General features: G+C 37.3%; 1 protein-coding gene across 1 annotated transcript; it reads right to left on the reverse strand.

Annotated features, from left to right (window-relative positions):
• LOC129901095 (probable serine/threonine protein kinase IREH1) lies at positions 1-26,305 on the reverse strand. The gene is made up of 18 exons (XM_055976213.1): positions 25,397-26,305; positions 21,524-21,594; positions 21,262-21,444; positions 19,805-21,169; positions 13,848-14,020; positions 13,097-13,340; positions 9,674-9,766; positions 9,457-9,597; positions 9,281-9,373; positions 7,811-8,015; positions 3,909-3,994; positions 2,600-2,688; positions 1,849-1,900; positions 1,691-1,747; positions 1,301-1,474; positions 1,079-1,156; positions 359-536; positions 1-269 (listed from the first exon to the last, which is right to left on the reverse strand). The coding sequence occupies exons 1-17, from the start codon at positions 26,037-26,039 to the stop codon at positions 453-455; spliced, it is 3,831 nt and encodes a 1,276-aa protein (XP_055832188.1). The 5' UTR covers positions 26,040-26,305; the 3' UTR covers positions 1-269; positions 359-452.
• Between the last annotated feature and the right edge of the window lie 988 nt (positions 26,306-27,293).

Below are 27,293 nucleotides of genomic sequence, written 5' to 3' on the forward strand. Positions count from 1 at the left end.
TTTGAGGCAACAAGTCCAATCCCTTTCAAAACAGGAGATGAGTTCTCATTGCTGTGGAGGGACAATTACAAAGCAAATCAAAAGCCTGAAGTCAAATAAACCACAAGGCATCTCAGGCCATACATGAGAATGAAAAGAGAATACAAGGTTGTCACACTAAACAAAACGACGATTCAAAGCACAACCTCACAGCATGAGATTTGGTTGTATCATGAAAACACATCACATCCCCGGTAGTCACGATCATGATATTTAAGCTGCTTCTATATCTGCAAGGGAACAAAAAGGAAAAATTGAAACCGCAAAGAGAATATAAGTATTTCTAGATATATTGCATTATACTTGGTTGGATACATACATTTACAAGGTATAAAGGCATGGAGACCATTCAGTTTGTTTCTACCAGCCAAGAAACAGAAGTCAGATACTCTCACAGGCACGGTTCACTGGAGCTATACATTAGGATTCGATGGCTGATCATCTTTCCAACCTTTCGTAAGCAAATCATAGTTTATCGATGCAAGCTGCGAGAGATTCTGTTGAAATAAGTGAAGAAAATTAGTGGTAGAATTGTGAGGATTAACTCATGAGACGAAAAGCTTTCTAAAATCTAGTTCCATCAACTTTTTTGAGTACTGAATAAAGAGCAAAATTTGGTCTACCAAAGCAGTGAAATTATGTTTAGAACAAATGAGGGAACAAAGTAAGAGGATGCAGAAATGTCACGAGTTCTTTATTAGTGCAAACTAACTTAATCTCCTAATCATAAGCACCAAACTGCAGTACAAAGGTAAAACAAAAGATCAAAGTGGATCCAGAAAACATTAAAACAGTATCATCCAGTTAAAGCGATTTAAGAATGCATAAACAGCTGCAGTTCCAATTGTATCATTTAGATTCAAGGAAATATATGAATCAAATGAAACAAAAAAAGTCAGCCATAACCTGACAATTTTCATGTATTCACTCAAGCCTTAAGATCTTCCAGTTCTAACTAATGTGGCTTCTTCATCCAGATAACATCCAGCCATTAAAAAGTAGACAATCATGAATAGGAAGTTGTGAAACAAAAAATCACCTTAAAAGAGAAGTTATTGAAAGGATAGTTGACAGAAGAGCCTGACTCAAATTCTCCAATACCGGCACATTCATCACCCTGCAAATTATTTCGCCGAAACTAAACCTATTAGTGAAAAATCAACAGATATCTACCAAAAAAATTGACTTAAAACATGTAAAGAGTTAACACAGCAGTCCTTTATTTTATATTTAATTCATTTTGAGGGTATAACCAACATACCAGTTCATCTTGGCGATTATCTAGACAGCTGCTACTACCACTAACACTACCATCATCGCTAGAATTCTCATATTCACTAGCTGCATATACATGTTCATCTGAAGGATTCCAAGAGAAGCGACTAGTGAAGTAACTAGTATCCAGTGCACCTTCGGATGCAGGCACAAATGCAGCCTGTGAAAAAGTACAAGCATTGATGCAACACCAATCGGCAGAAAAAAACAAGATTGACCCATCTATTAATATAACAACACCACAATTACGCCTCAATTCCAAACCAGGAGGGGTCGGCTATGTTTTCATGGCTTGGCGCTCGGAACCATGGGCTAGTACAGACACATTTAAATGAAAACGAATCACTTCTATGAATAAAGCATATCGCAGCCAAACCTTCTGTCTAGCAAGTGTGTCCCAGTTAATATCTCTAAAAAATGGATGCTGCTTCACCTGCGTAGGGATCATAGTCATTCTACAATTTATTCTCAAGATCTCAAATGAACAGATGTAACAAGACTCAAAAACAAAGTTAGTTGTGAAAAGAACATCACCTCTGATGCTCCTCTGGCTCCAAGTCTCATATTAGGATCTTCTGTCAGTAATCTGAAATTTATCACGACAGCAGCTTTCAAAAGTTTGAGGGACAGAAACAAACATGTTCTACAATAGATAAGTTACAAAGAGAAGAATATTGTGTTTATTATTACTAAAGCCTGATGATACTAATCTTTTTTAGCAAAACCTGAAATTCCAGAACCAATTCAGCAGCAATTAATTATAGTTCAAAACCAAGCCTGCTTATATTTTCGGCTGAATAAATCTACACCAAATTTATAGTAATCACCATTATCCTTTTCATAGTGAGATTATTATTCTGTCCCATTGGGAAGGATTTTATTTTTCTCAGGGATCAATGGAAGTAATCTATAATCTGTAGCAGTACAGAAGAGTTCCTAAATGGAAAAAATATTAACTAAAAGCTTTTGTCATCTAATAGAGGGTCATTACTGTTAAGCCAATTTTAGAGTATTTATAGACAAGCTTTTCATAATAACTGACAATGCTTTTTAGTCAAAAGTCAACTGCATTCTAATGATCCACTGCCTCTCTCAAATTCACCAAACTAAATCCTCATAACCCAAGCATGCCTAATAACATAGAGCCTCCATCTACATTTCCTTATCCCAGAAGTTAAATGAGAACTGGCTAAAAGCTGAAGGTTCTTTGGAAAAAGAACCTGCCAACTGAAACTTAAGAAGATAAAAATGGGACTTCAAATAACAACCAAAATGATTCACTTACTGGTCAATCAGATCTTGTGCTTCACCGCTCATTTCCTCAGCAACCAGTGGCCAAGGGATCTTGCGATTGAGAATATTATCGAATATTTTCTGAACATGACCTCAAAAAGAAAAAAGAGAAAGAGAACGACATCAGAAGTGCTTCATAAAACATTTACTTCATCAACATACTACATAAGGAGAGAAACTGCTCAGATAAAGCTACTGTAAGCCAAAAAAAAAAAGAAGCATAAAGGTATCAGAATTACAAACACAAAATTATATATACCAAGTGCTACATACATTTTTGATAATGATATAAAGTGTTACATACATCAAACTGCTCGACATTAGATAAAAGAGCTAAAACTGCATACCTATATTTTAACCTACTTTTTTTATTTCTTTATTCAAACACACTCATCGAAATACCAGATTTGAGTGAACATTTTTCCTTGATTCTTCCTAAATTGCGTTAAGATTCCATTTCCATTGAGTCGGCTATTCACCATGTACAAGGTTGCCATCAAGCATTCGTATCTCAGTGGTTAAAGCACCTAGCTCATAGACTGCAGATTCACAAGTCGATTCCAATTGGTCTTGCATGTACCCATGTAATATCCAAAGCTATCTTAGTTTATACTGAAATTCTTATAGAAAAATCTAATTAGCTTGGGATTTAGCTATAGTTGATGTTGTTATCATAGTCGTAATCTTATAAGATGTCCAATTTCATTTAGGTGCATACCAGCAGGACCCCTCATTGAGTCGTTTTGAATCAGCTCTGTATCAATGGAAGCTCATAACCACATCAGGAATCAATGTGGTACTAACTTTTAGTCATAAAGTCTTCTGCATCAAAATAAGTTACTTTGCTCTATAATCGTCAAGTAATCCACACATGCAAAACATACGCATATAAAGAATTGTGTCACGTCCAGAAAGAGCTAGTTTGCATAAAATTAGTAACTAGAATTTACAAACATTACATACTTTCTTTGAAGCCTTCATATTGGTGCATTTGCAGGAAGAGAACTTAGACGCCGTACTATCTTTTAAAACATTTTAAGAGAAAAATCCTTAATATTAAGCATAAGCAACATTAGTGGCCATTTCTGTACCTTTTAGTACTTTTTTCAATAAAATCTTTCCTTTTCAAAAAAAAATAAATAAGCATAAGCAACATTAGTGCCATTTTTCTTCTACCTTTTATAAATAAACTAATCTACAACAAAATGGATAGTGTCGTACAACTCCTTGAAACCTAAGGGATAAAAAACTACGTGGAAGAATAAGGACAAAAGACACAAAAAAGAAGACAACGTATTAACCTGAGGATGCTCTGCATTAAAAGGAGGAACACCAACTATCAACTCGAAGAGAATAATGCCCACGGACCACCAATCAGCCGTGAAACCTGAAATTACGTAGTGCAAAAAATGCTCTCAAATCCAAATTGTTGTTATGAGAATGTCAGGTTAGACATATTTAAGTTTCTATCCCAAGACAAAACAGACAAAGATTCAATGAAAGTATGTCCAGATTTCTAGAGAAAAGCAATAATTTGGAAGGAACTCCCAATCTGTACGCCAACTCACCCTCGCTCCCCTCTACATTCCAAGAATTTTAACCTGTATTATACATGAGCGCATAGTACCAAATTTACTTTCTTTTTCCGTGGTAAATAATTTTACTGATGTGATAAAAGGCTCACATACAAGCAGTACACCCAAAAGTAGAGCTCAGCCAACTGAAAAATATGGCTCTCCAAAACAGACCCATTCTTCTATGGTATGCATGAGTGCATAGTACCATATAAATATTTTTACTGATGCGAGAAAAGGCTCATATAGAAGCAGTACACTAAAAAGTAATCTACTATAGAATATGGCTCTCCAAAACACACCCATTCTTCAATACAAACAGAGGTGTACCAAAATTAACAATGGACAAAACACTATTTACTCAAATATACAAAGTCACTCTCGAACCTTTCAGATATCTCTCATATTTCTCTCCTATCAACCCAAATGAGCTCTCATATTTCCCTTCCGTCTTCTAAAGACCCAGCTATGTATGTATGTATGTATGTATATATATATATATGTATATATATATATATATATATATATATATATATATATATATATATATATATATATATATATATATATATATATAAGCCTTTTTAATGCTAAGTAATTTGTTTTTTGAGACAAATTAAAGATTCTTTAAAACTAGAGATTATGAAACCACACCTATCTCTATCAATTAAGTTTCTAATCAGAAAGAAAAATACTCCAGAAAAAAATCAAATGTAATGCAAATGTAACAATTAAGGTTAATACCGCAAGTCTGCATTGCCTATATGAACATTTTAACTGGATGGTGTTTTTGTCAACAGTTCTTATAGCAGTACCAAGAGATTGCAATTCATTTGAGATAACTACCCTCCTTATAAATCTAACTTATTATCTTTTATTGTCTTAATCATATTGTTATCAAACATCTTGTTAACTATAGACTAGTTAGTGCAAATAGAGGTCTATAGTGAAATAATCAGACCATCTTACATGACCTCTCATTTTACTTCTAGGTGTGCTACTTGCACAGTCCATCAGACTGGATCATTTCCAATCTCGTTCAAACTTGTATGGTATTTGCACATCGATCTTAACATTCACATTTTTGCGACATTCATCTTGTGAATTTGTTAGGCCTCTACATTCACTCATTGTTGTTCTCAACCACTGTTCAATATAAATTGTGCTTCACAGTGTTAGATATTTTCCTATCACATGTCCACTTTTGTATTTTTCCTCTGTTACCATCATCATATTTTAATCTTGTTTTACATCTTCAACTATCATGTCCAGAAAGATTTGAGTATAAATATCTGAATCAACAGCATTTACGAACAATAACAATATGTAATATCACTTCACCCTCAGCACAAACATCGTCTCCATTGTAAACGTGTTTTTGATAATCGATAAATCCCCGAGGGCCAATAGCGCATGGTTCAAACTTGGAAAAAAATATCGCCTTCAAGTTCTGTTTGTGGCAAGGTTCCAACCTGTCATGTGCACCTAATCCACACATCACTTGGTGCGCTTTTACTACTAGACAGGGCTAGTCTACATTGTAAACTTATCGGTGTAAATCAAAATCGTTATCTTCACCCTTGTAATTTCAAAAACTTTCTGCTTACCACTCTTTCCCTATGTTGTATTGTTTGATGACATAAGTTTAATACTACAATTGTTCACATTGCTTTGGATATCTCCTCTGAAAACATATCGAAATGTAGGTACTCCAATCTCTCCGACGAACTCCAGACCTCCATAAGGATACCATTTGGACATCAGGTTTTCCAAACCCTCGTATTTTTAAAGGTATCTTTAATTTCAGTTGACCCAATTCTATGAATTAACAAAGTTTCTTTAAATCACAGATGTAAAAAGATTTGTAAAGTTATTCTCGTAACTTGTGCTAAGAAATTAATCACAGTAACATCTGGACCTCTCTTTTTTATCTAACTACTCCTGTCGGAACTTGGCTGGAGATCCTCTTTCATAAACATAACTTGGTTATGAACCATGTTCTTAATTCCATTATGTCTCATTCATGCTAGCTTATACACTTCTTCAACCCCTCTCTGCATCCCTAACTTTTGGTGCAAGTTGTCCAAGGCTTCGCCAATCACCTAGTCAGAGTCTTTCCTAGCTATCTCATACTCTCCAAAGGCTACTCAACTATTTTGTGGTACTTCATGTACCTATCTTTTTACTTTAGTAATTCTTTCCATATTCTCTTTCCACACTCACAATTCTTGTGGTTAAGGTCCTAAATCTTTAGTCGCTACTTAATGCAATTTGTCATTTCCTTAACAGAATATCTGCAATAAATTTCAAACAGCATACTCTCTCCTTCACTAAATTGATATTAGATATTGCACTTTGGAGTCCATTATACAATTTTTGGTTGCATGCAACTATTCACCTCTCTGTACCCATGCTTTTGCTTCACATCCAGGAGCACCAAGCTATCAGGGGTGGTTAGGATTTCTCCCGGTATAACCTTATGATCCGTACATGATAACTTTTTCAAGAAGATATAATATCAATTTGTCGATGATTATCTCCACTCTTACACATTAAAACAAGTATGACTTGGTCTACAATACATCTATGCACCTGTCTCTTGGACCAACATAACTAAATCTTCCTAGACTTTAGTCTCAGTTTTCCTACTAGTTCTATTTGCTGAGCATAAACACTAACAATGTTGATTGTCCCCCATCTCTCCAAATCAGTCTCGAAAAATCAGTCCTATCACCTATTTTCTTTCCTTCTACAATTTTATCTGTAAGTCTTGATCTGCAATGGTTTCCAGCCACATTCCTATTCTTATCTATCCCGCAATATCATTAATTATAACCAATCTCCCTAACATGTTTTCATGTACACTTAGCCTCTTGTGGAAAGGCAGTATTAACTCTTTTCCTTATGAGTTATCCACCAATTCTATTGACTTTCCTGTCCTGTCAATGAGTTCCTACCCATCTGAATTGAAGCCATTTTAATTATAACCAATCTCCCTAACATGTTTTCATGTACACTTAGCCTCTTGTGGAAAGGCAGTATTAACTCTTTTCCTTATGAGTTATCCACCAATTCTATTGACTTTCCTGTCCTGTCAATGAGTTCCTACCCATCTGAATTGAAGCCATTTTAGCTTTCTACCGCATCCGAGATGAGGAAAATATTTTTGATCTAGCACCACATCTAGATGTTGATACTAACTAACTATTCTGCACCCTCCACTTCCTGTAGTGTGAGAACCCTTATAATCCCTCACAGTCACACCTGAGTGACGATGCAATGAAACTCCTCGTATATTTAAATTTACACCAAGGGACGATGTAGTACATGCCTAGGTAGACATCATCAAAGCAAATTCAGTATTCAGAGAATTCATCATCGTTAGATTATTTTTTACATTGACAGTCAACCTATTTCAATCCTCCTTTGCTGAATTGGGAATGGTAAAGAAAATTTTAAAAGGGAATTTTTTTTTTAAAATAGGTAAAGGAAAAGGGAAAAAGGGGGAATTTATTTGGCAACATTATCAAGTTGATCATTTAAAATGATTGCTTCATCTTCTGCCAAGTTCAAAGATAATCAGCTATTCATTTTCAATGAAGATAGAAGGAAAAAACACGGATACAAACCATGCCCTGTTCCTAGAAGGATCTCAGGCGCCAAATAGTCCGGTGTACCTACTGCGGAACGTTTATTCCGCCTTTCTTGCTGATGCTCAGATGCAGATAGCTGAGATTCATCCTCTTCCATCATGGATGTTCCACTGACAGCTGGGCCAGATAAGTCATCTGTGCTATTGATAAGACCAACTTTAGAAAGCCCAAAGTCTGTCAACTGAACAAGATTACACCAATTAAAACTAACTCATCAGTGTGAAACTAATGTGATTTAAAGCAAAAAGCACAAGAAAACAGGTCATCGACATGTTGAACCACTGCAAGCTCGAACAACACCTTAAAAATGCTAGAAAAGAACTTCAACAAGAAGAAACATCAATGAGTACAGTTACAGCAATTTTGTCCAATGATGAGCTGCTTTGGATTGAGGCGTAGTTGTTGTATGAGCTGCTTTACAACCACGGCAAATAATAATTTGAGGCATGAATTGACAAGTTGCCCGTCATTATGTCAACATGAACCACGACAAACACTTCTATGATTTACACTTGAGGAACACATTTGCAAAAGCATACTAATCACAAGCTCCAAGTTAAATAGGCAAACAAATGATGGAATTAAAATAAAGGTTGCAAGTAGAAACACAGCAAAGGCAGGTTGTTTTCTAAACCCTAACAGAGGCCTCAAGAAACATCTTGCCTAAACACTACATGTCCATCTAATTTCTCTTGTCAATACTATTTTACATTAAACTGTAGACCTTTTTGTGTAAAACATAGAACTCTTTAAGTCATAACGCAAGGTCTCCTTTGGTATCCAGTTCGCTGTTGTAACCATCTCAGAAACACAGTTATATTCATTTGAATAAATTAGTTAAGTTTGCCTAAATAAAATTATCTGAACCTATATTAGTATACTGAAGCTCTAGCGCCTCTTTATATATCTGCAACTATTATCCAAATAAAAAGTTGTGATTTTTCTTTTCGAAATGGCTATAATGGAAAAAGCTAGGGTTTTTTTCATTTTCATTGTTTTTGAATTGTGTCCTTCATTTGCTCGAATATGAAATTCAAAATGCCAAACTAATGAGGATGTTTTGAAAACTTTTTGGCTTTCATTCTCATATGTAGAATTAAAAAGTTACAAACCTGACCCTAGTCACTCTTGAAATTCCACAATAAATGAAGGATTCTAAATCATGGACCAACACATTTAATTTTTTTGATCAGGTAAAAATTTCATTGATAATATCAAGGCCATCTTGGACCTAACACATTTCCTTGAACTAAGAAAGTTAAATGGTGACAACTTGATTCCAGATATATAGTTAATGAGATAGGTAGGAGCAAACATGGTGGATTTCGGAAAAATCCATCACCTCTTACCTATTAAATATTATATTAAAATACGCCCACCTAACACAAGGAATTTGACCATTCAAAAAACTTTATGAAGAAGATATGTTTTAGACACAAGTTTTACCTTGATATGACCATCATGTGCAATCAACAAATTGTCAGGCTTCAGATCTCGATGAACCACATGCAAAGAGTGCAAGTATTCCAGGGCAAGCACCTGGCACCTCAGAACTTCAGATTTAGGTGTTTCACCATAGTGTGCAGTACTTTTGAGAGCAAGACAGAGACATAGATACTCACAACTTCAGCTATATAAACACGAACAACTTCTTCATCTAAGCAGCCCATATTTCTCAACAATGAATATAGGTCCCCACCATTCAAGTATTCCATCACAAGGTACAAGTTTTCACGGCAAGTAAATGAATAGAAGAAGCGAACCTGATGCAAAACACAATCAGTAAAAGAGGTATAATCATATCTTCAGTAAAATGCTTTGCCATTTCAACATGCTCACCACAAACGGATTGCGAACTGATATTAAGATATCACGTTCTGCCAAAATACTCTCAACAGCATTCTTCCGTATCATATCTGCCTTCTTCAGGACCTGTTAACTAAACATGTAAGTTCGACTGCCACAAAGAAGCATGATATAGAATACCCAAGATTAGAACTTTACCACTAGGATAATGCTACTATCTGCCTTCCCCAGAATTGAATAGATATTGAAAATTCTATAATTATGAGTGAAAACATGTTTATTCATAATAAATATGGTATTAAGAATGAGGGAATCTTGTAACCTAACCTGCGGAAACTCTCCGACGATATGACCCTTCCCATGTTTAAAAACGTAAAGAACATGAAATTAAAGAGCAAGGAGGTCGTGGTATCAGAATCTTAGGAAGCAGAACCAAAGTTTGCTCGTGAAGTGGTTGTGGAGATACTCTACTGAAGATAAATCATTATGGTGGCTAATGAAGTGGTAGATTCAAGGAAGAACCAGGGCGAGCCAGGTGTTTTGAGCAAGTTTGATCTTGAGAAGACTTACGACCATTATGTTGAGGATGGGCTTTGGGGAGAAATGAGGGGAGTGGGTCAGTTTTTGCATCTCTTATGTGAGATACTCAGTTTTGGTGAATGGCAATCCGTGTGGCTAATTCGATAGTACGAGGGATTACTGGAGAGGAGATCCTTTATCACCTATGCTTTTTATCATGGTGAATGATGATGGAAGCTTTGAGCAAGATGATGGACAAAACTGTTTTGGTACCATGTCAGTTACGCATCTTTTATTTGCATATGATACTTTGGTTCTCTGTGATGCGGATGGGATCCAATTTGACTACCTTGGACAAGTGTTAACTTGGTTTCAGGTGGTCTCAAGGCTTCAAATTAACATTAGAATATGTGATATCATACCCGTTGGTGCAGTGGATAAAATTAACATGATTTCCCAATTGTTGCAATGTAGGGTAGGGGCTCTTCCTACTACTTTCCTTGGATTACCTCTAGGAACGTCAAACACGGATCTCGACGTTTTGAATCCAAGCATTCAGAGAGTAGAGAAGAAGTTAGAAGGTTGGCAGCAAAGATAGTTGTTAAAAGGAGGCACGGAAGTGCTTACTAAGAGCACGTTATCGAGTATCCCTGCATATTGCATGTCCTTGTTCACCGCACCTACCATTGTTATAGATAAGCTGGAAAAGTTGCAAAGAATTTTTCTGTGGGATGTAGTGGACGGGAGAAAGAAGTTTCACGTAGTTCGATGGGAGACCTTGACATCTCCTAAACGGTGGGGAGGTATTGAGGTTAAGGACTTGAAGGTTTTTAACAAAGCAATTATGGACAAATGGTTGTGAAGATTTGGGGTGGAGAGAGAAGATTATGGAGAGGGGTGATAGCGGATAAATATGAAGAAGATGGAAGGGGGATAGAAAAAAATGTGATCACTGTACTTTTTGGGTGTGGCGTGTCGAGGAATTTAATGAACGGGTGGGAAGCTTTTAATGATAATTGCTTTGAAGGTTGGGAAAATTGCTTTTAAGGATGAATTCCCGGCATTGTATAGAGTCTCTTGCCAAAGAGAATTGTTAGTTCAGCAAGTTAAGGGGACTAAGGGAATGGGACATTTTGGGATTTCAGGGTGAGGAGGAATTTCCAGGATTGGAAGGTGACCGAACTTCAGAGATTGCTAGCTTTAATTCAAAACAAAGCTAGCCCGTTGACATACTTTGAGCTGGGAGTTGGGGAATAACAAAGTGATTGCTGTCAAGTCCTATGTAAAGCTTCTGGTTAGGGCGAAGGATAGTTTTCAATATGGTTCGGTCTGGAAACCTAAGGTGCCGAGGAAGGTGTGTTTCTTCATGTGGTTAGCTGTGATTTTGACAGCAGAATATCTTAGGAAATAAAAGGTTGTCTGCATGAGCTGGTATTTCCTATGTAACGAGGTTAGTGAGAATGTGGATCATATTATGCTACATTGCAAATTAGCCATGAGGTTAATGGGGTATATCTTTAGATGGTTTGGCATTTCTTGGAAAATGCCAAGATCCATGAAGAAGTTGATGTTCAGCTGGAAGAGTAGAGCTAGGAGAAGGCACAAGGCTTGGAATGTTACTTCTTTTGCTTTAATGTGGGTCATTTGGATAGAGAGAAACAGAAGAGCTTTTGAAGGGGTGGAGATGCGCTTTACCCATCTGAGTAGTCTCCGGTCCCTTATTTTCTTTTGGTGCACCCATGTAGGGTGCGGTTTGTATAGAGGATTGGGTGTCTTTTAGAGACAACCATATTTTGCAGGTTTCTCCTTTTTGGTATACCTCTTGTATACGCCAAGTTGGCCTTGTTAATATCAATGAAATCTTTTACTTGATTAAAATAAAAAGGAAAATATGAGGAAGAAGGTTCATGGAAGACCAAAGCAGTAAACAATGTATATGGAGTAAGTGTTTGGAAGACTATCGAAAATTTATAATACATATGACAACCCCAGAATCATAAACCTTCCTCCTCAGGAGTCTGACGGTGACCATTTCCCCATTTGTTCCCTTGGTGACTCGAATCAAGGCGGAGGCTAGTCCTTTTTTTATATAAGGGCAGGTTGGTCCTTATCACTAGGATATCCCTGTATTGTCATATTCATATATTGTAAATATGGAATGGAACTCAAACTCCCATTCCTGTTATAAGGTGATTAGGAGAATTATAGGAATGTATTATATGTTTTTTTGTGAGGATTCTTGTATACCATTTAATCCCCAATAATTTAAGGGAATAATCAAGTTGTGCATTATACAAGCTCCTCTTCTCTTCTCTCTACAGGAGGAACAGCAGAATGGTTTGGTTTCTTACTAGGTAGCAGAGCCCAGAAACCTCCCTGAATTAGATGATGTCCTAAGGAAACCAAGGGACATAACAAAAGAAGCATATACCATGAAAGAAAAAATGGGAAACCTACAGTTAGAAATGGAGGAATCCCACCTCTCCTGTAAACATACAGAGACACCCTTTTCAGAAAAGTACATGTAATACAAATGTCGATATCCATATATAGTAAATTTATCACGGGACCAAATTGCCAAAAGCAATAGGAGATCGAGGTTTCATAAGATCCTTTGGTTATTTTGTTTAAGTAATGTTGCAAGATAACACAAAATTGTAACGTAATCCTTATATTTGAACTCCCAAAAATTACATGACATATTTGTTTGCTGGATATGAGACGTGCACAGAAACAGATGTTTAATACATGCAGCAAGGAGCTATCACTTAAAGATAGAGATATTGTTTTTCGTTTTCCCTTGGCCTGGGACCAGGATGGTGGAAAGGGGTTCTCAATGTGCTTTATCACAGATCAAGCTAAAATTGCTTTAAAAGGAAATCTGAATGATTCAAGGATGTTGATCAATAAAACTCAAGCATCAAACTACTATAGTACCTTAATTGCAAAGAGATCTCCAGTTGTTCTCTTTTTTGCCAAGAAAACCCGACCAAATGCCCCACGACTAATTGGTTTGATAATCTCAAAGTCATCAATAGACGTACGATCTTTGGAATGAACTGGGCTGGTTCTCAAGCTACGTACAACATCATCTTCCAAGGGAGCATCTTCATCAATGACACTGCTCGTTAGATCAACTTTGTCATCATCGACTAGCTCACACAGTTGCAAATATTGTTCCCTGGACAGTTGTGAACTTAAGTTAAAGACACTTTCTGAAGATGGAACAGAACGAAAAAAGAGAAAAGCAACATTCCTTCCTTTGTTTTCTTCCCTGAGCCCCCTCAACATTTCATGGTTCTTACTGTTCATCATTTTCTTTTGAGAGTACCCCCAAGCAGCATATGAATGTTAGTGGGTTAGAGTCCCACATTGATTGGGGAATGGATCAGTAGTTATTTATATGGACTTGGGCAATCCTTCTTTTATGAGCTAGCTTTTGGGATTGAGTTAGGCCCAAATGTAACATTTTACATGTATTAGAGTCAGGTCCATCCCTGTTTAGGCTCCCAATCCATGCTCCAGTGGGGCTTGGGTGTGAAGGGGGTATTAGAGTGGGAGGGAATGGACTGGTGGTCTACTTATATGGACTTGGGCAATCCTCCCCTCATGAGCTAGCTTTTGGGGCAGGATTAAGCCTAGGTGCCATATCTTTACAGTATATAATACACAAGAAAGGTCAAATTACCGAATCAGCTTTTCAATGCGAGTTCCAAATGTTTCCACGGTAAGTGCATCTAACTTTCTGCGTTCAGTCACAACTTTTAAATCTTCAAGGCAAGAGAGCAAATAAGGCAAAGAGCGATCATCATCTATAGGTGTATTCGCCACACATCGAGCAATATCGGCAAGTTCATTCATCTGCAACATTAGAAAAAGTAACACGAAACTGTCAATCCAAACCTCCAGGGAAATAATCAAAAGAGAAGAAGATCAAAGCATTAAAAGAAGTCAATAACAATTATCCTGCACCTATTGAAGTCAACAGTTATGCAAATATATCCCTAATAGACAGAAAACCATCCATGAAATATAAATAAATAAATGGTGTATGTTCTAGTTGTATATTGAAATTGGGAAATAGAATGCAGAGTACACTAACCTTTTCAACATTTGGCAATGTACCCGTCAAACAGATTTTTTTGATATTGACCTCTTTAACTATTGTAGGAAATGCTATCTCATTAGTTTTTTTTAAAAAAAAATGAGAGATCTCTTAATAAGGAATACCCAACTTCTAGGGTTAGCTTTGATCACGAGGAGATGACCGAGAACTCCGCGAGCAAAATGGGAATTTTAAAAAAAGAGTTTATAGGTTAAGACACTCTCAGTAGAAGGTAGGGCAGTCTTCCAAGCTTTAGGGTCAGTCAAATAGATAGAAGATCTAGCACCTCGGTCAGAGAGAATGGGCGAGTTTGTGACCTAATAGAATAGTGTTTTATGATCCCGGGGAAAGCTATCATAGTGATTCCACTAGACTTGAAAGTAAATGAAACATACCGGGATAAAGCTTTAAGCAACCGTAGTTGGCGGATTCTGGATTCCTAGTCTACTATAACTGACTTAATAGAATATGGTATTAAATAATATTTTTCTTTAGTAAGTATCACAGGATAGTGATTGACTGCCAAGTTTATTTCTGTCCCCCTTTTTTTTCTTGAAATTAGTTTATGTACTAGAGTGCCCCTTCCCTAGGGCTGGTTACATATAAGAATATTGATTTATTTATTTTCATTCTTTGATTCCAATGGAATGGGAATTATTTTATTTAGAAGAAAATAACCACTTTTGGGTTTGGTTTTTTTTTGGGGGGGGAGGGGGGGGATGGCAGACAAACAAAGGAAAAGCGTATTGGAAGAGGTTCTTGCTTAGTATCTGCATTATCACATTGCAAAAGCTCAAATACTTCTGTAATTCCACTCTGTAGTTCCAACTACTAAAGAAATTCATGTAAAGAGAAGGGATGAACTAGCATTTCTTTAGACTTATGAACGCATGCACAACAAGAAAATCGATGCATTTTTTCCACAAACCATAATACATTTCATTTGACATTAGAGCACAACTATTCACATCCGCCGGATCTTAAGTCAATGAGGTAATACTAGAAATCTGTGACTTCATTCCACTCCACTTAAAAAGCACAAATATTCACAGCGCCACCAAATGAGGTAATATTAGAAATCAGGTAATTTCATTCCACTTCACTAGAAAAATCCATCAGCTCTTCCCCAATCAGAACTTGCATTTCTCTTTAAAATGTGTCATTCCTATATATGATGATGGTAACTTGGAGGAGAGATGAAGCAGAAGGGAAAGGAAAAGTGCAAAAGGAGAAGAAAGTAATTTCATCACTGAGGCCATACAAATTGAACATTCCAGATGCTTAACAGTCCAGAAGGTGCTAAAGACCAACAGTTGGGTTAGGCAATTGAGGTTTCCTCATGCTATAATTTAAGGACTATCATCAAAAATGTCTCGAGGAGTAGATAAGAAGGCAGGAGGTAATAACAATATAATTGTCAAAATTGATGAACCTAATACTTATGTACCTGATCTAGCGTCCTCCTCCTTCAGTGCCCTCTCTCTACTTCTAACTTTTCTGCCCTGTATCAGTACTCACTCTCTTCTATGCCTTCTCTCTCTAGCCGAATGCTATAGTTCTTTCGTACATTACCTTCCATTATTTTAAAAAAATACACACACAAAAATGAAAAATAAAAAATTATTATATATTCTTAGTGGTATTTTGGCTGCTAACATGTAGTCTTCTATAACTGACCAACCAGCAGAAGGATGGCCAAACCCATTGAAAGCCAGCAGTGAGCCCAGTACAATTAAGCAGACTGCTTTTCTTGTTCATGCTTCTCGTTCATTTTCTTTATTCTTCTTTTGTTTGCCCATCCTTCTTTCTTTTATGCTCTCAACCAGGCAACATGGGAAGGAGAATGTTTTTTTGAGTCCAGAACAGACAGGTTCCTGTACTCAGCTGACTGGGAAGACTCCTTCTCCCAAGTCAAGAAGACCATACTCCCTAGATTGGGATCAGACCACAACCCCATCCTCCTCTCTTGTGGGGACTGGGATTCCAAAAAGTCATATTTCAAATTCAAAAACTGGTGGATGGAGATAGAGGGTTTTAAAGATAAGGCGAAGGATTGGTGGAGCTCATTCCCAAGCACTGGCAGACCTGTCTTCATCATGGCAAATAAACTCAAACTACTCAAAAAAGAGCTTATGCAATGGAGTAAAAACAACAAGGTGAATGGAAGCAGAAAAAAGAGATCCTGATACAAATTAGTTCTTGGGAATCCATACAAGAACAAAGATCTCTCTAAGATGATGAACTAGACCAAAAAATCCATGGTTAGCAACGAGGGAGGAAATTGCTTGGAGCCAAAGGTCCAGAGTCCAATGGCTGAAAAATGGAGACAAGAATACTAAATTCTTCCACAGAATGGCTAATGCTCATCAGAGATTTAACTCTATTGACACATTGAAAGTCGGAGATCTCAACATTACTGATCCAGAAGCCATCAAGGGAGATGTTCAGTGTTCTTATCAGTCAGTTTACAAGGAAACTGAAGAGTGGTTCCTTGAAGAGTGGAGGCCAGAATTCACCATCCAGGATGCACCAGCTATTTCACTAGAGGATCAGGCATGACTCCAAAGAAATTTTGATGAAGAAGAGATACTGGAAAGCATCAAATCATGTGCCATTGACAAGGCCCCTGGACTTGATGGTTCTCCAATGAACTTTTATCTCAACTTCTGGGATTTGATCAAGGGAGACATTATGGGAACTTTGCTATATTTCTATCATCATCAGGTTTTTGAGAGAAGTCTTAATGCTACATATGTAGCTCTTATTCCCAAAAAGACAGGTGCAGTTGAACTGAGAGACTTCAGGCCAATCATCCTGATATCCGGAGTCTATAAGATATTGGCCAAAACTCTAGCTGAAAGGATGGAAAGGGTAATAAGTAGCTTGATCAATAGACACCAAATGGCTTTCATCAAGGGCAGACAAATAATGGATGCAGCTCTAATAGCAAGTCAGTGTGTTGATACAAGAATTAGGGGTGAAGTGGCTGGTCTAATGTGTAAGCTTGACATTGAGAAAGCTTTTGATCGTGTCAACTGGAATTATCTCCTGAACATGCTTAGCCAAATGGGATTTGGAAACAGATTGCTAAAATGGATTAGTTTCTGCATTAAAACTAATAATTCTCCATTCTTGTTAATGGAGAACCTGTTGGTGTTTTTCCAGCTTAAAGGGGCCTTAGACAGGAGACCCACTCTCCCCATTCCCATTCATCATTGCTATGGAAGGTCTGAGTAGTATGGTGAGAATTGCACTACAAAATAGTTGGTTGAGGAGCTTCAAGATGAATAATGGAGGACCAAGAGAATTGGAGATTTGCCATCTTCTCTATGCAGATGACACCATCATCTTTTGTGAAGCTGAAGCAGAGCAGGTCAAATACATCAGAGTGATACTAGTGGTCTTCGAAGCTGTCTCAAGTTTGAAAGTTAACTGGAGAAAGAGCAACCTATTCCCTAATCCCTATCAAGGAGGTGAGTAACATTCAATCTCTGGCTGGCATCTTAGGGTGTGGTGTGGAAAACTTACCTACTGTCTATTTAGGCATGCCACTAGGATTCAAGCACAATGAAGTGGTGATATGGGACAGCATCATTTAAAAGACAGCAAAGAGGTTGTCACAGTGGAAAGCTCAATATTTATCCCTTGGGGGAAGAGTCACTTTAATCAACTGTCTTAGACTCACTTCCCAGATATGTGATGTCCCTTTTCCCTATCCCTTCCAGTGTAGCAGAGAAACTCGACAGGCTTAAAAGAGACTTCTTATGGAAAGGCAACAAAGAGGGGGGGGGGGGGGGGTTGGATACAATCTGGTCAAATGGGAAGTGACTCATTTGAGTAAAAATCAAGGAGGTTTGGGCATCAGAAATTTAAAATCCCACAACAAATGCTTGCTAATGAAGTGGCTATGGAGATTCAGTGAAGAAGATGCAACACTTTGGAAAGAGGTTAGCACCCACAAGTATAGCCAAATCAGTCCCTGGGTTTCCAAAGAGGTCAACAAGACCTATGGAGTAGGAGTCTGGAAATCAATCAGATCCCTATGGCCCAAGCTTCAAAACAATACCAGAATCAAGGTGGAAAGTGGCCTTAAAACAAAATTCTGGAGAGACAACTGGATTGGGAAAACTCTACTGCAAGAGTCTTTCCCTGATCTTAAGTAACAATCCAGAAACCACTATTAATGAATGCTGGTCACCACAAGGGTGGAACCTGACATTCAGAAGGAACCTCAATGATTGTGAAGTAGAAAGGGTGGCCAGTTTGCTGACTATGCTGGAAATCTTCACTGGCACAACACAGGACCTTCATTCCCTGAGATGGAAGCACACTGAAGATGGAAACTTCTCAGTGAAACAGAATATACAAAGGGGCGAATAGCATAGCTCAAGGAGTGAATACAAAGTTGTGGAAGAACCAAGCCCCCACCAAAATAAAATGTTTCTCATGGTTGATGGTCAAAAAGGCTTGCCTCACACTTGAAGTTCTTCAAAAGAAAGGAAGGACAGTAGTGACCAGATGCTTTTTGTGTAATGAAACTAGGGAGACCAACAATCACCTCTTCCTACATTGTAAATTCACTGCTCAACTTTGGCATATGTTCTTATCTCTCACCAAGACTGAATGGACAATGCCCGAGCTTACAGCTGATCTAATGAGTTGTTGGATTAGAAGAGGGAGGAAGAAGAGTCAGAAGAAGTGGTGGAGGATAATCCCATCATGCATATGGTGGTCCGTGTGGAAGAAGAGAAATGGGAGATGCTTTGAAGACAAATCAAAGTCCATCCATGTTGTGAAAGGGAACTGTCCATCCACTGTTTTTTTGGTGTAAAGGAATTGTATAGAGGAAATAGAAGATCTTGTAGATTTCATAGGCTCTCTGTAATCTAGATTCTACTTTTACTTTTACAGTACTATTTATAAAAATAAAAAAAATCCTCCTTTCATATCTCACTATGCTCTCATGCAGTGCAGCATGAGGAAAGATACGAATATGACTAATGGCTGAGGGGGCAAAGGAGAAGAAGATAAATAGCACCCCTATAATCTTTTTTGTGGCAAGGTTTTGATGTGGGAAAGGAAAAGAAAAAAGGGGGGAAAGGATTTAACAACCCCATTAACGAAACCTAACAGAAAGGTGTAAGCTGCAACCTTCTAGAAACTTCAACGGAGAGGATGCCCCCAAAAACAGATTCATGGCACATTGCCGAAATGCTGAAAACTTTTGCGGCCGCTGGATCAAATTATATTATAACAATATGGACATCAACCTTCTACAAGAAGCATCTTCTCAAACTATAGGTAAACAAAATATGTGACTGAACCAAGAGAAAAGAGCACAATTTTAAAATTTAAATTCATATTTTTCACATAAGCTAACATTTTTAAGAAAGGATACATCTACCAACATATCCACAACCAAAGAAAATACATGAAAGTGCATTCAAACTCTGCTAGCAGCAACAAAGGTCTTTTCGTTGTATCCCCAAAAAGAAGTGAACTAAGCAGCAAACATACTGAAGAATCATAGTAGTATCTACCTGAGGGAGATCATCATGCTCAGAGAGACAACCTTTTCCTGCCAATAGCAGGTCGATTGGACTGGTCTTTGGCGTCAGCAATGGGGACCTAGGTGTCATGCTGCCAGCAGATGATGTTGTCATCCCTTGATCGGATTTAGGTCCAAACCGGGTTTTACATGACATAGAAGGTAAACCTTTAAGTTCATCCATGAAAACAGAGTTATCCACTTCAGGAAGACAGTCAAGCATATCCTCTGAACCTCTGTAAGACCCATCACTAAGCTTTGGCGAGAGAAGTTCAGATTCCTCAGTTACACTACTGTTTGAAACTTTTGCGCCATCTGGACTTCCAACAGCATGCGGGATGTCCTTATGTGCAAATGACTCCATGAGCTTCTCAAGAGTATCTGCAACCCTTATCAAGCGTTCATTAACACTTAGACTTTTTTGATCACAACGATCAGCAATTGCACAAATTCTGGAGTGATCTTCTACATGTAATGTAGGGACCTCCTCCTCACAAATACGACATATTATTGAACTCTCATCAGAAACACTTGGTTGATCACCCCAGTAACCCCAGGAAATATTACGCTGGTGCTTGGAAGGAACTGAAGATTGTGCATGTGAATCCCTAGCAGAAGAAAGATTAGGATGCTTGATAGTAGCTAGATCTAAACCAGACGGTCCTTTTTCAGCATTTAATAGTTTTGAAGCTTCAATGCTTCTATCAATGTTCTCCTCCTTGATTGGAGAAGCTTCTTTGGGACTTTTTGCAGGTGGAGTTGGAAATTTCTTCCAAGATGCCATTCGATTTCTACTGCCCGGAGAATCCAATATTTTTGCAGTTTCAGCTTCCGAGGTTGGAAGGTTACCTAGCTGTACAGCTTGATCTCTCTTCCATTCAGAGCCACGTTGTTCCTGACTGTAAGATTTTTTTGTAGGAGGCAACTTTGGGAACTTCAGAGGACCAGATACTCCGTCTCTTCGTTTTTCAACGGACTGCAATGATTGACGAAGCTGAAACAGAGGTTCATCCTCAGCAAATCCGCTTTCTTTGTGAAACTGAAGTAATCGTGTGCACCTTGTAAGTATAAAAAGCATTCTAGTGTGCAGCTGCTTTAGCGTTCCCATGGGGTGTTCCTGCCGTCTGTCATCCAGTTCCTGAACGATGCCCTCACACTGAAGCCAAAATTCCCCAGGAGATGTCATTGCACATCTTCGAGCCAAAACCAGCAGATCTTCAATTGTTTCCTGCCAATCTGGATGAGTTTCTGCATTTTTTTCTAGAACTCCAACCAGATCTGCTGCGAAAACACGCAAATCATTATCCACTTCCTCCTTTGCTTTGTCAAATTTTGCTCTAATCATCGTTAAAACCTCCTGTTGAAATTGCAATATACTGATCAACACTTGAAAAAAGAATGCTGATCATTTACAAACTTCAAGAACATAGCGAAAAGGTTGAATTTTACCTCCAAATTATTTAAACCTCGAGGTTTCCAGAATGGAAAAGGTCGTACACCTTTGGAGTTCAGTTCATGCGAAAAACTTTTTATATCTGCAGGAAACCGTTTCCTTGGAGCACTAGTCACCCGGAGTAAAGCTTGAAAGCGCGGTGATTCAGACTCCTTTGGGTTGTCGCATTCTAAAGATGTCTAGAAAGTACATCTAGCATTAGAGTAAGGATAATAGCAAGAGAAGAATCAATAAATGCAACAGCTTAATACTCTGTACCTTCAATTCTGGAGTACAAGCATCTGAGCTCCTCAGACCTCCAGAATAGCCCCAAGATGAACTGCATCGACCTGCATAACAATCAAAACATAAGAAAGTAGAACAAAACTTACACCTCAAGCAACCACGTGAAGTCATCGTTTAATAGCTATCTTGCTTCACTTTCTTCTTTACAAATATAAACTTGAAGATTTAGTTACGATTAGAAATCAACTTTCTATCTTCATCCATGGATCCTTTATTCATACTTATTCAATTGGAAGTATAGATCCAATTCAAAAATTATGTTTCGCAATTTCATAATCCAATTTTTCAATGTCTAAGTGACCTTTGGATACAAATCACGAGAATGTGTATTTGTTCTCGAATCTGTCATGGTCGATTTCGTAACAAATCAAATAAAGAGGAATTTGTATTTATACCTCGTAAAAAAAGCTTTTTATTTTGTGGAATGAACCAGTTCTCTTCTTTTCGTGGAAAGAAATTATGTTCAAGTTAGCAAATATGTCATGGTTCCAGAAGTCTATCTATCACGTATAGGACTTTAAGGGCGTGGTGGCCTAACCATCGAGGTGAAGTCGGGACCTAAACGATCGAATGGAATTCAAAGACTAACCACAAAATCACAAAGAAAATAGATTCCTATAAATATGTTCCCGATATAGAATTATCAGATACAAGCAGCTCTAGATTCGGGGGCACTTGCTATAGCCGAACGCGAGGGAAGGGTCGTTTCTACCAATACTGACAAGATTGTTTTAGCAGTGCAGTGCACATATATATCTTGATATCTCCCAAAACAACCAAATGCAACAGAAGTCTTTAAAATTACAAATCAAGTAGAAGTTAAATTCTAGGATGATATCATGCATTACCCTCAAAAGTATAATTTGCAAAACCAACCTTTCAAAGGCCAAGAATATTCATCAGAGTTCCCAGAACACATAACTAAGCCAGTGATTTTTAGCAGTCATAAAAATAGCTTTCTTTTTTAAGCTGAATGAAAGAAAAGGAAGAACGTTTGTTGTCCTTGGCCAGACTACCACATAAAATATTGCATATAGTTAAGAGCAAAGCCAGGTAATCGGAAAAAAAATGTTAAGAACAAAGCCATTCATACAATTCCTAGACTGCTTGCTGCAATAGAGGAGAACTGGCTCTTTCTGGACTTCAGTTGTTAAAATGCATAATGATCAATTTACATGTCTGTCCATAAATGCACTGCTAAATACTTAGTCGTTGGTGTCAATTGGGGGGTCTGTGAACTTTTGTTGCTCTCCATGGAACTTTTGACCCAATAAGTTTCATGTTACGTCAATTCGAGCTGATTCTTTTTTGAATCTCTATACGTGCAATTCCTATTTAGTCTAACTCTCTCTTTCCAATTTTCTAGATCACTGGTATGGCTACCGAAATCGTGAGCATCATAATAATAAAATAAATAAATATGTCAAAATGTTTTTTTCAAAATTATCGAATTCAAAAGTACTTGTTTGGACCAGAAACATGGGATTACAGACTTATCAAAAGAGAGAGAGAGAGAGGGAGGGAGATCAAAAAACCAGCCATGTTTGTCTTTTATCAAACCAATGCCAATTTCTCATCAGAGTTGTATCTATAGGAAACAAATATAACTTTGCATATGACTTTTCGAACTTTATAAATCACGCCTGCTAATGGAGATTCAGAATGCCACAAGGCGAAAGAGAATAAGTCCTTGGGAGCCGAAGAGATTTTTAGTATAGCCAACTTAAGACAATAAAATAACAAATAAGGAACAAATACAAGAGAAGAATGCAAAAGCTTTTAGCACTATATAATCATGAAAATGGTGTTTTCCAATGTTTCCTGCTCTTTGGGGTATCACTGAAGACTAGGAAAAACACCAATATGGATAAACATGCAAACTATTGTAATATGAAATTAATCCTGAAAATTAAGAACAATAATGTATTAATCTAAACTCAATATGCAGTTATTACTTTTGGATGATAATTCCACGCACCTAAAAGGTGAAATGTATTGAGTATCACTGCTCAGCCAATGCTTCACTCCTAACTCTGTCATGCATCTTTGACCATGTTATCATTCTACAGGGCCAATTGAGATCTGCGAGGTTGACTGTTTTATATTTTCTTATTACTATTATGTACGCATATTTTAAAAGAAACATTATGTATGCTAAACTTCTAAAACTATCGATACCGGTGTTTTTTAGTTCGTTTATTTCCTTTTATCCAGAAAGCATGGAAACAAGTGCCAAAACAGAAGCCAAAAATATTCATACCCATCACTCTAATTTTACTATACAGTTTTATTGGTGTTATCACTTATGGTGGCACAGGGATGGCGCACCACATAAGCCACTTAGAATATCAAGGACGTGGGCAGGACAGTTATGTCAATGGCACAGCTGGGGTGAATACCGTCAAGGAGACACGCATGGGAAAGTCCATTGCTGTGCACAAGAGCGACAGCACAGGGCGATATGGCATGTAGCACTTAACCAAGTACCAATTACGGCAGAGCAGCCTGCCTGATCAAAGAAGAGCGACAGGACCTTGTTGGTTCACAGCAGGCTACCTCATCCACTTCATCTTAGCCACTGATTGTATTAGTTTAGAACAATGAGGATCATCCTTGGAGGATTAGATCTTGTCATACACTCATACCCATTCTAAACTTCTATGTAAGCCGCCCACCCCCCCCCCCACCCCCTTCCAAAAGAAATAAGGGGCCCACTAAGAACCAATTATGTTTTCTAGTAGAATCTCTAAGCAAGAAATACAGCTGTTTCATTCCTTGTTTCCTATTCCATGGAAATCACTTGGGAAGCAAGTGACAAGGCAGAAAGCAGACATATCAATGCTTTGTATTAGCAACCCTCAAAAGTTGTGTTGTAGTGTCAAACTTAATTATCAACAAAGTCTTATTCCTCCATAATTTTCCTTCAATCTCTCTGGCACTAAGAAAAATTTACAAGGTGAGAGGCACTGCAGCCGCCATGTTCTCCCCCTTCCTGAAGAAAACTTGCTCAAAAGAAATACTATTGGCACTCCAACTGTCACTATTACCTGATAGATAAATAGATTCACAGAAAGCACTTCAACAAAACTATCACTGAGAATAATGTCGGATTCTATACCAAAACAAAGTTTCCCGCAAACAAAAAGGGTCCTATCTTTCGTCCATTTGACTCCAATTAAACATGTACTCATTTGGAAATAGCAGCACAACTCACTGCATAACCAGATATTTTATTCAAAAGTAAAACCCTCTGAGAATTTCATTAAGCCTTAGCTTCTACCTCCTTGTCTAATAGCGTATTGTTCAATTTGATTTATTTTATTTTAGAATGAAAAAATAATCAAAATAAAACTATTCACTATAATTCGATTTGATTAGAACATTGATATTCTAACAATCAACATCTCCATGAGAAACCATGTTGCGCCACTGCATGATTCAGTTTCCTAATGTGAGTCAAAGAGTAACCTAGTAAATCACAGTCCAAACAGAGTTTAAGGACATCTCTCTAATGTTTCAGGCGTTGGATTCATCTAATGCCAAGAAAGTTCAACTGATTTGGAACTAAGACTCGAACTTTCCAATAGGATCAGCAATTGCTACTTTTTACTTTCCCTGAGTGATAAAAAATTAGCCTTTCAAACACAACTAATAGTATTCACATTTTAACCCTGTGGGTATCTTGAAGTACCACAGCACTCACTAATCTTTAGGTGCTTAATCAAATATACATTCATTTTTTAAAGATCAACTGTACATAGCTCAAGCCGGTTGCTAAATGACGACATCCACCACTATAAAATGTAAATCATGTAGCTTTTTGTAATAGAAAGATAACTACTTCACCTGCTTCAGAAGATGATTCACCATTCTGCAGCCTTGATGGGCCAGGTACATGTGGACTTTGATTCCTCGAACGACCACTCTCGGAGGACATACTATCTGAATTGCTCCCATTATCTACATTTTCCGCCGACCCCATCACTGACCTCTTTTCATCCTTCTTCCTCAAAAAAGAACTCGACGGCCCATCTCCACCACCCCGGCCGCCTGCTACATTCTTTGACAAATTGCTAGCACCTAGTGAATTCCCTTTATCTCTACTGGCATACCCAAAAAAGCTCTCCTGCGGCAAAGGCCCAGATCGAGTCTTTATCTTATTTAACCCCAATGATGATGCCACTATCGGCGAAACTGTTACAGACGTCGGTCTCAGTTCCGGTTCACGGATTCTTACCGGATTCTTAGTCGAATTCGGACTCGGGCTCGGACTTTCTTTACCTTTATCATCTTTTTTCTTATCTTTGAAGGTTGAAATGGAAGATGGAGTGATCGGAGAGTTATCTTTGGAAGTAGAACCAGACTTTGCTTTCTTCTTGTCGGATCGGATCGGAGAATTGGACCCAATGGATCGTGGACTGTTGGAGGATCCATCTGGGCTTGATTGGTCCGATTTCTTAGATGAGAAAAATCGACCTTTAAATACCATCTTCGGAAAACTAGCTGATAATGAATCCTGGAGTTAAATTACTCTTGATTTCTTCTTCTTCTCTTCTTCTTCTTGTTGAACTGAATTACAGCCCCATCGCAGAAGCATTAGGGGCTGTGAGGTTTGACTAGAGCATTAATGGAGATTGACTGACTGCAGAGTTTGGTTTGGACTGAGGAAGACTCTGTAGTCCACTGTTCCTCTGTAGAATCGGAAATGGTGACGGTGACTGCGTCGAGAGAGACGGAAAGTATTGGGGACTAAAATGAAACAATCGGGAAAAGACGTGTCTGTCTTAGAATTCTATATTTATAGCGGGCGAGGGGGGGAGGGGGGGGATTTTCGATATTGTGGGGTTCTCAAATTATACCGAAGAGACAAATAAACAAAAATGAAAAGATGAAAAAAACATATCCATTTTTTTTTTCTTAACAAATTTATTTTGCAATAAAACCAATTTCCCCACTAATAAAAGATGAAAAAAAATACTCCCTTTATTAAATATTAACTAAATTTCTAAAGTTTTTTTTATTGATCAAAATAATTGAATTATTCAAAATTCAAGAGAAATATTTAAAAAAATTCTAGATTTATCCTTTTCATTAATGAAGTTTTATAATTTTTTAGGAGTTAAACTATACTACTTACAAAGTTATACTATAATAAAGGACTACTTGTATTTATGATTTCACATTTAATCATCTTTATGAAGTTGATTAAACTAAAGGGTAATAAAGAAAAATATGTTTCAAATTTTATCCTTGAATATTTTTCTTAATATGTGTGTATTACCTTAGAAATTCAATTAATATGGATTAGAGGAAGTAAGAGACGGTGTTTTAGCCTCTTTGGTCAAAGCTTATTTTTAAAAAACAAATGAGGTGTTTGATCAAATTTTTAGGAGAAAATAAGTGTTTATTGAGAATAGTAAAAGTTATTTTTGAGAAGCTAAAAGGTTTTCTTTTTTCTAAAAAAAATTATTTTTAAAATTTATTGATCAAACACAAATTATTTACTTTTAAAAATATAATTATCAAAATAAAATAATTTTGAGACAAGCTATTAATTTCCTTTGCATCTCCACTTTCCTTCTTATTAACAAAAAAAAACTAACGGAATAAATTTATTGAGTTAAGTATTTTTTTTATTTTAAATCATACGGTATAATTTAATTCGATACAAAAACTAAGTGAACGATGGATATTTATAAAATTTGCGGAGATGCAAATTATGAAAGTTAATGTACAAATTTAA

Source organism: Solanum dulcamara, chromosome 8 (genome assembly GCF_947179165.1).
Source record: "Solanum dulcamara chromosome 8, daSolDulc1.2, whole genome shotgun sequence".
Classification (NCBI taxonomy): Eukaryota; Viridiplantae; Streptophyta; class Magnoliopsida; order Solanales; family Solanaceae; genus Solanum; species Solanum dulcamara.

Coding starts and splice junctions, on each gene's coding strand:
- LOC129901095 (XM_055976213.1), bottom strand. CDS start 26,039: ATGGTATTTAAAGGTCGATTTTTCTCATCTAAGAAATCGGACCAATCA. Junction 9,598..9,673: donor CAGTTCGCAATCCGTTTGTG/GTGAGCATGTTG, acceptor GTTTTGCATCAG/GTTCGCTTCTTCTATTCATT. Junction 1,901..2,599: donor GCACAAGATCTGATTGACCA/GTAAGTGAATCA, acceptor GATAAATTTCAG/ATTACTGACAGAAGATCCTA.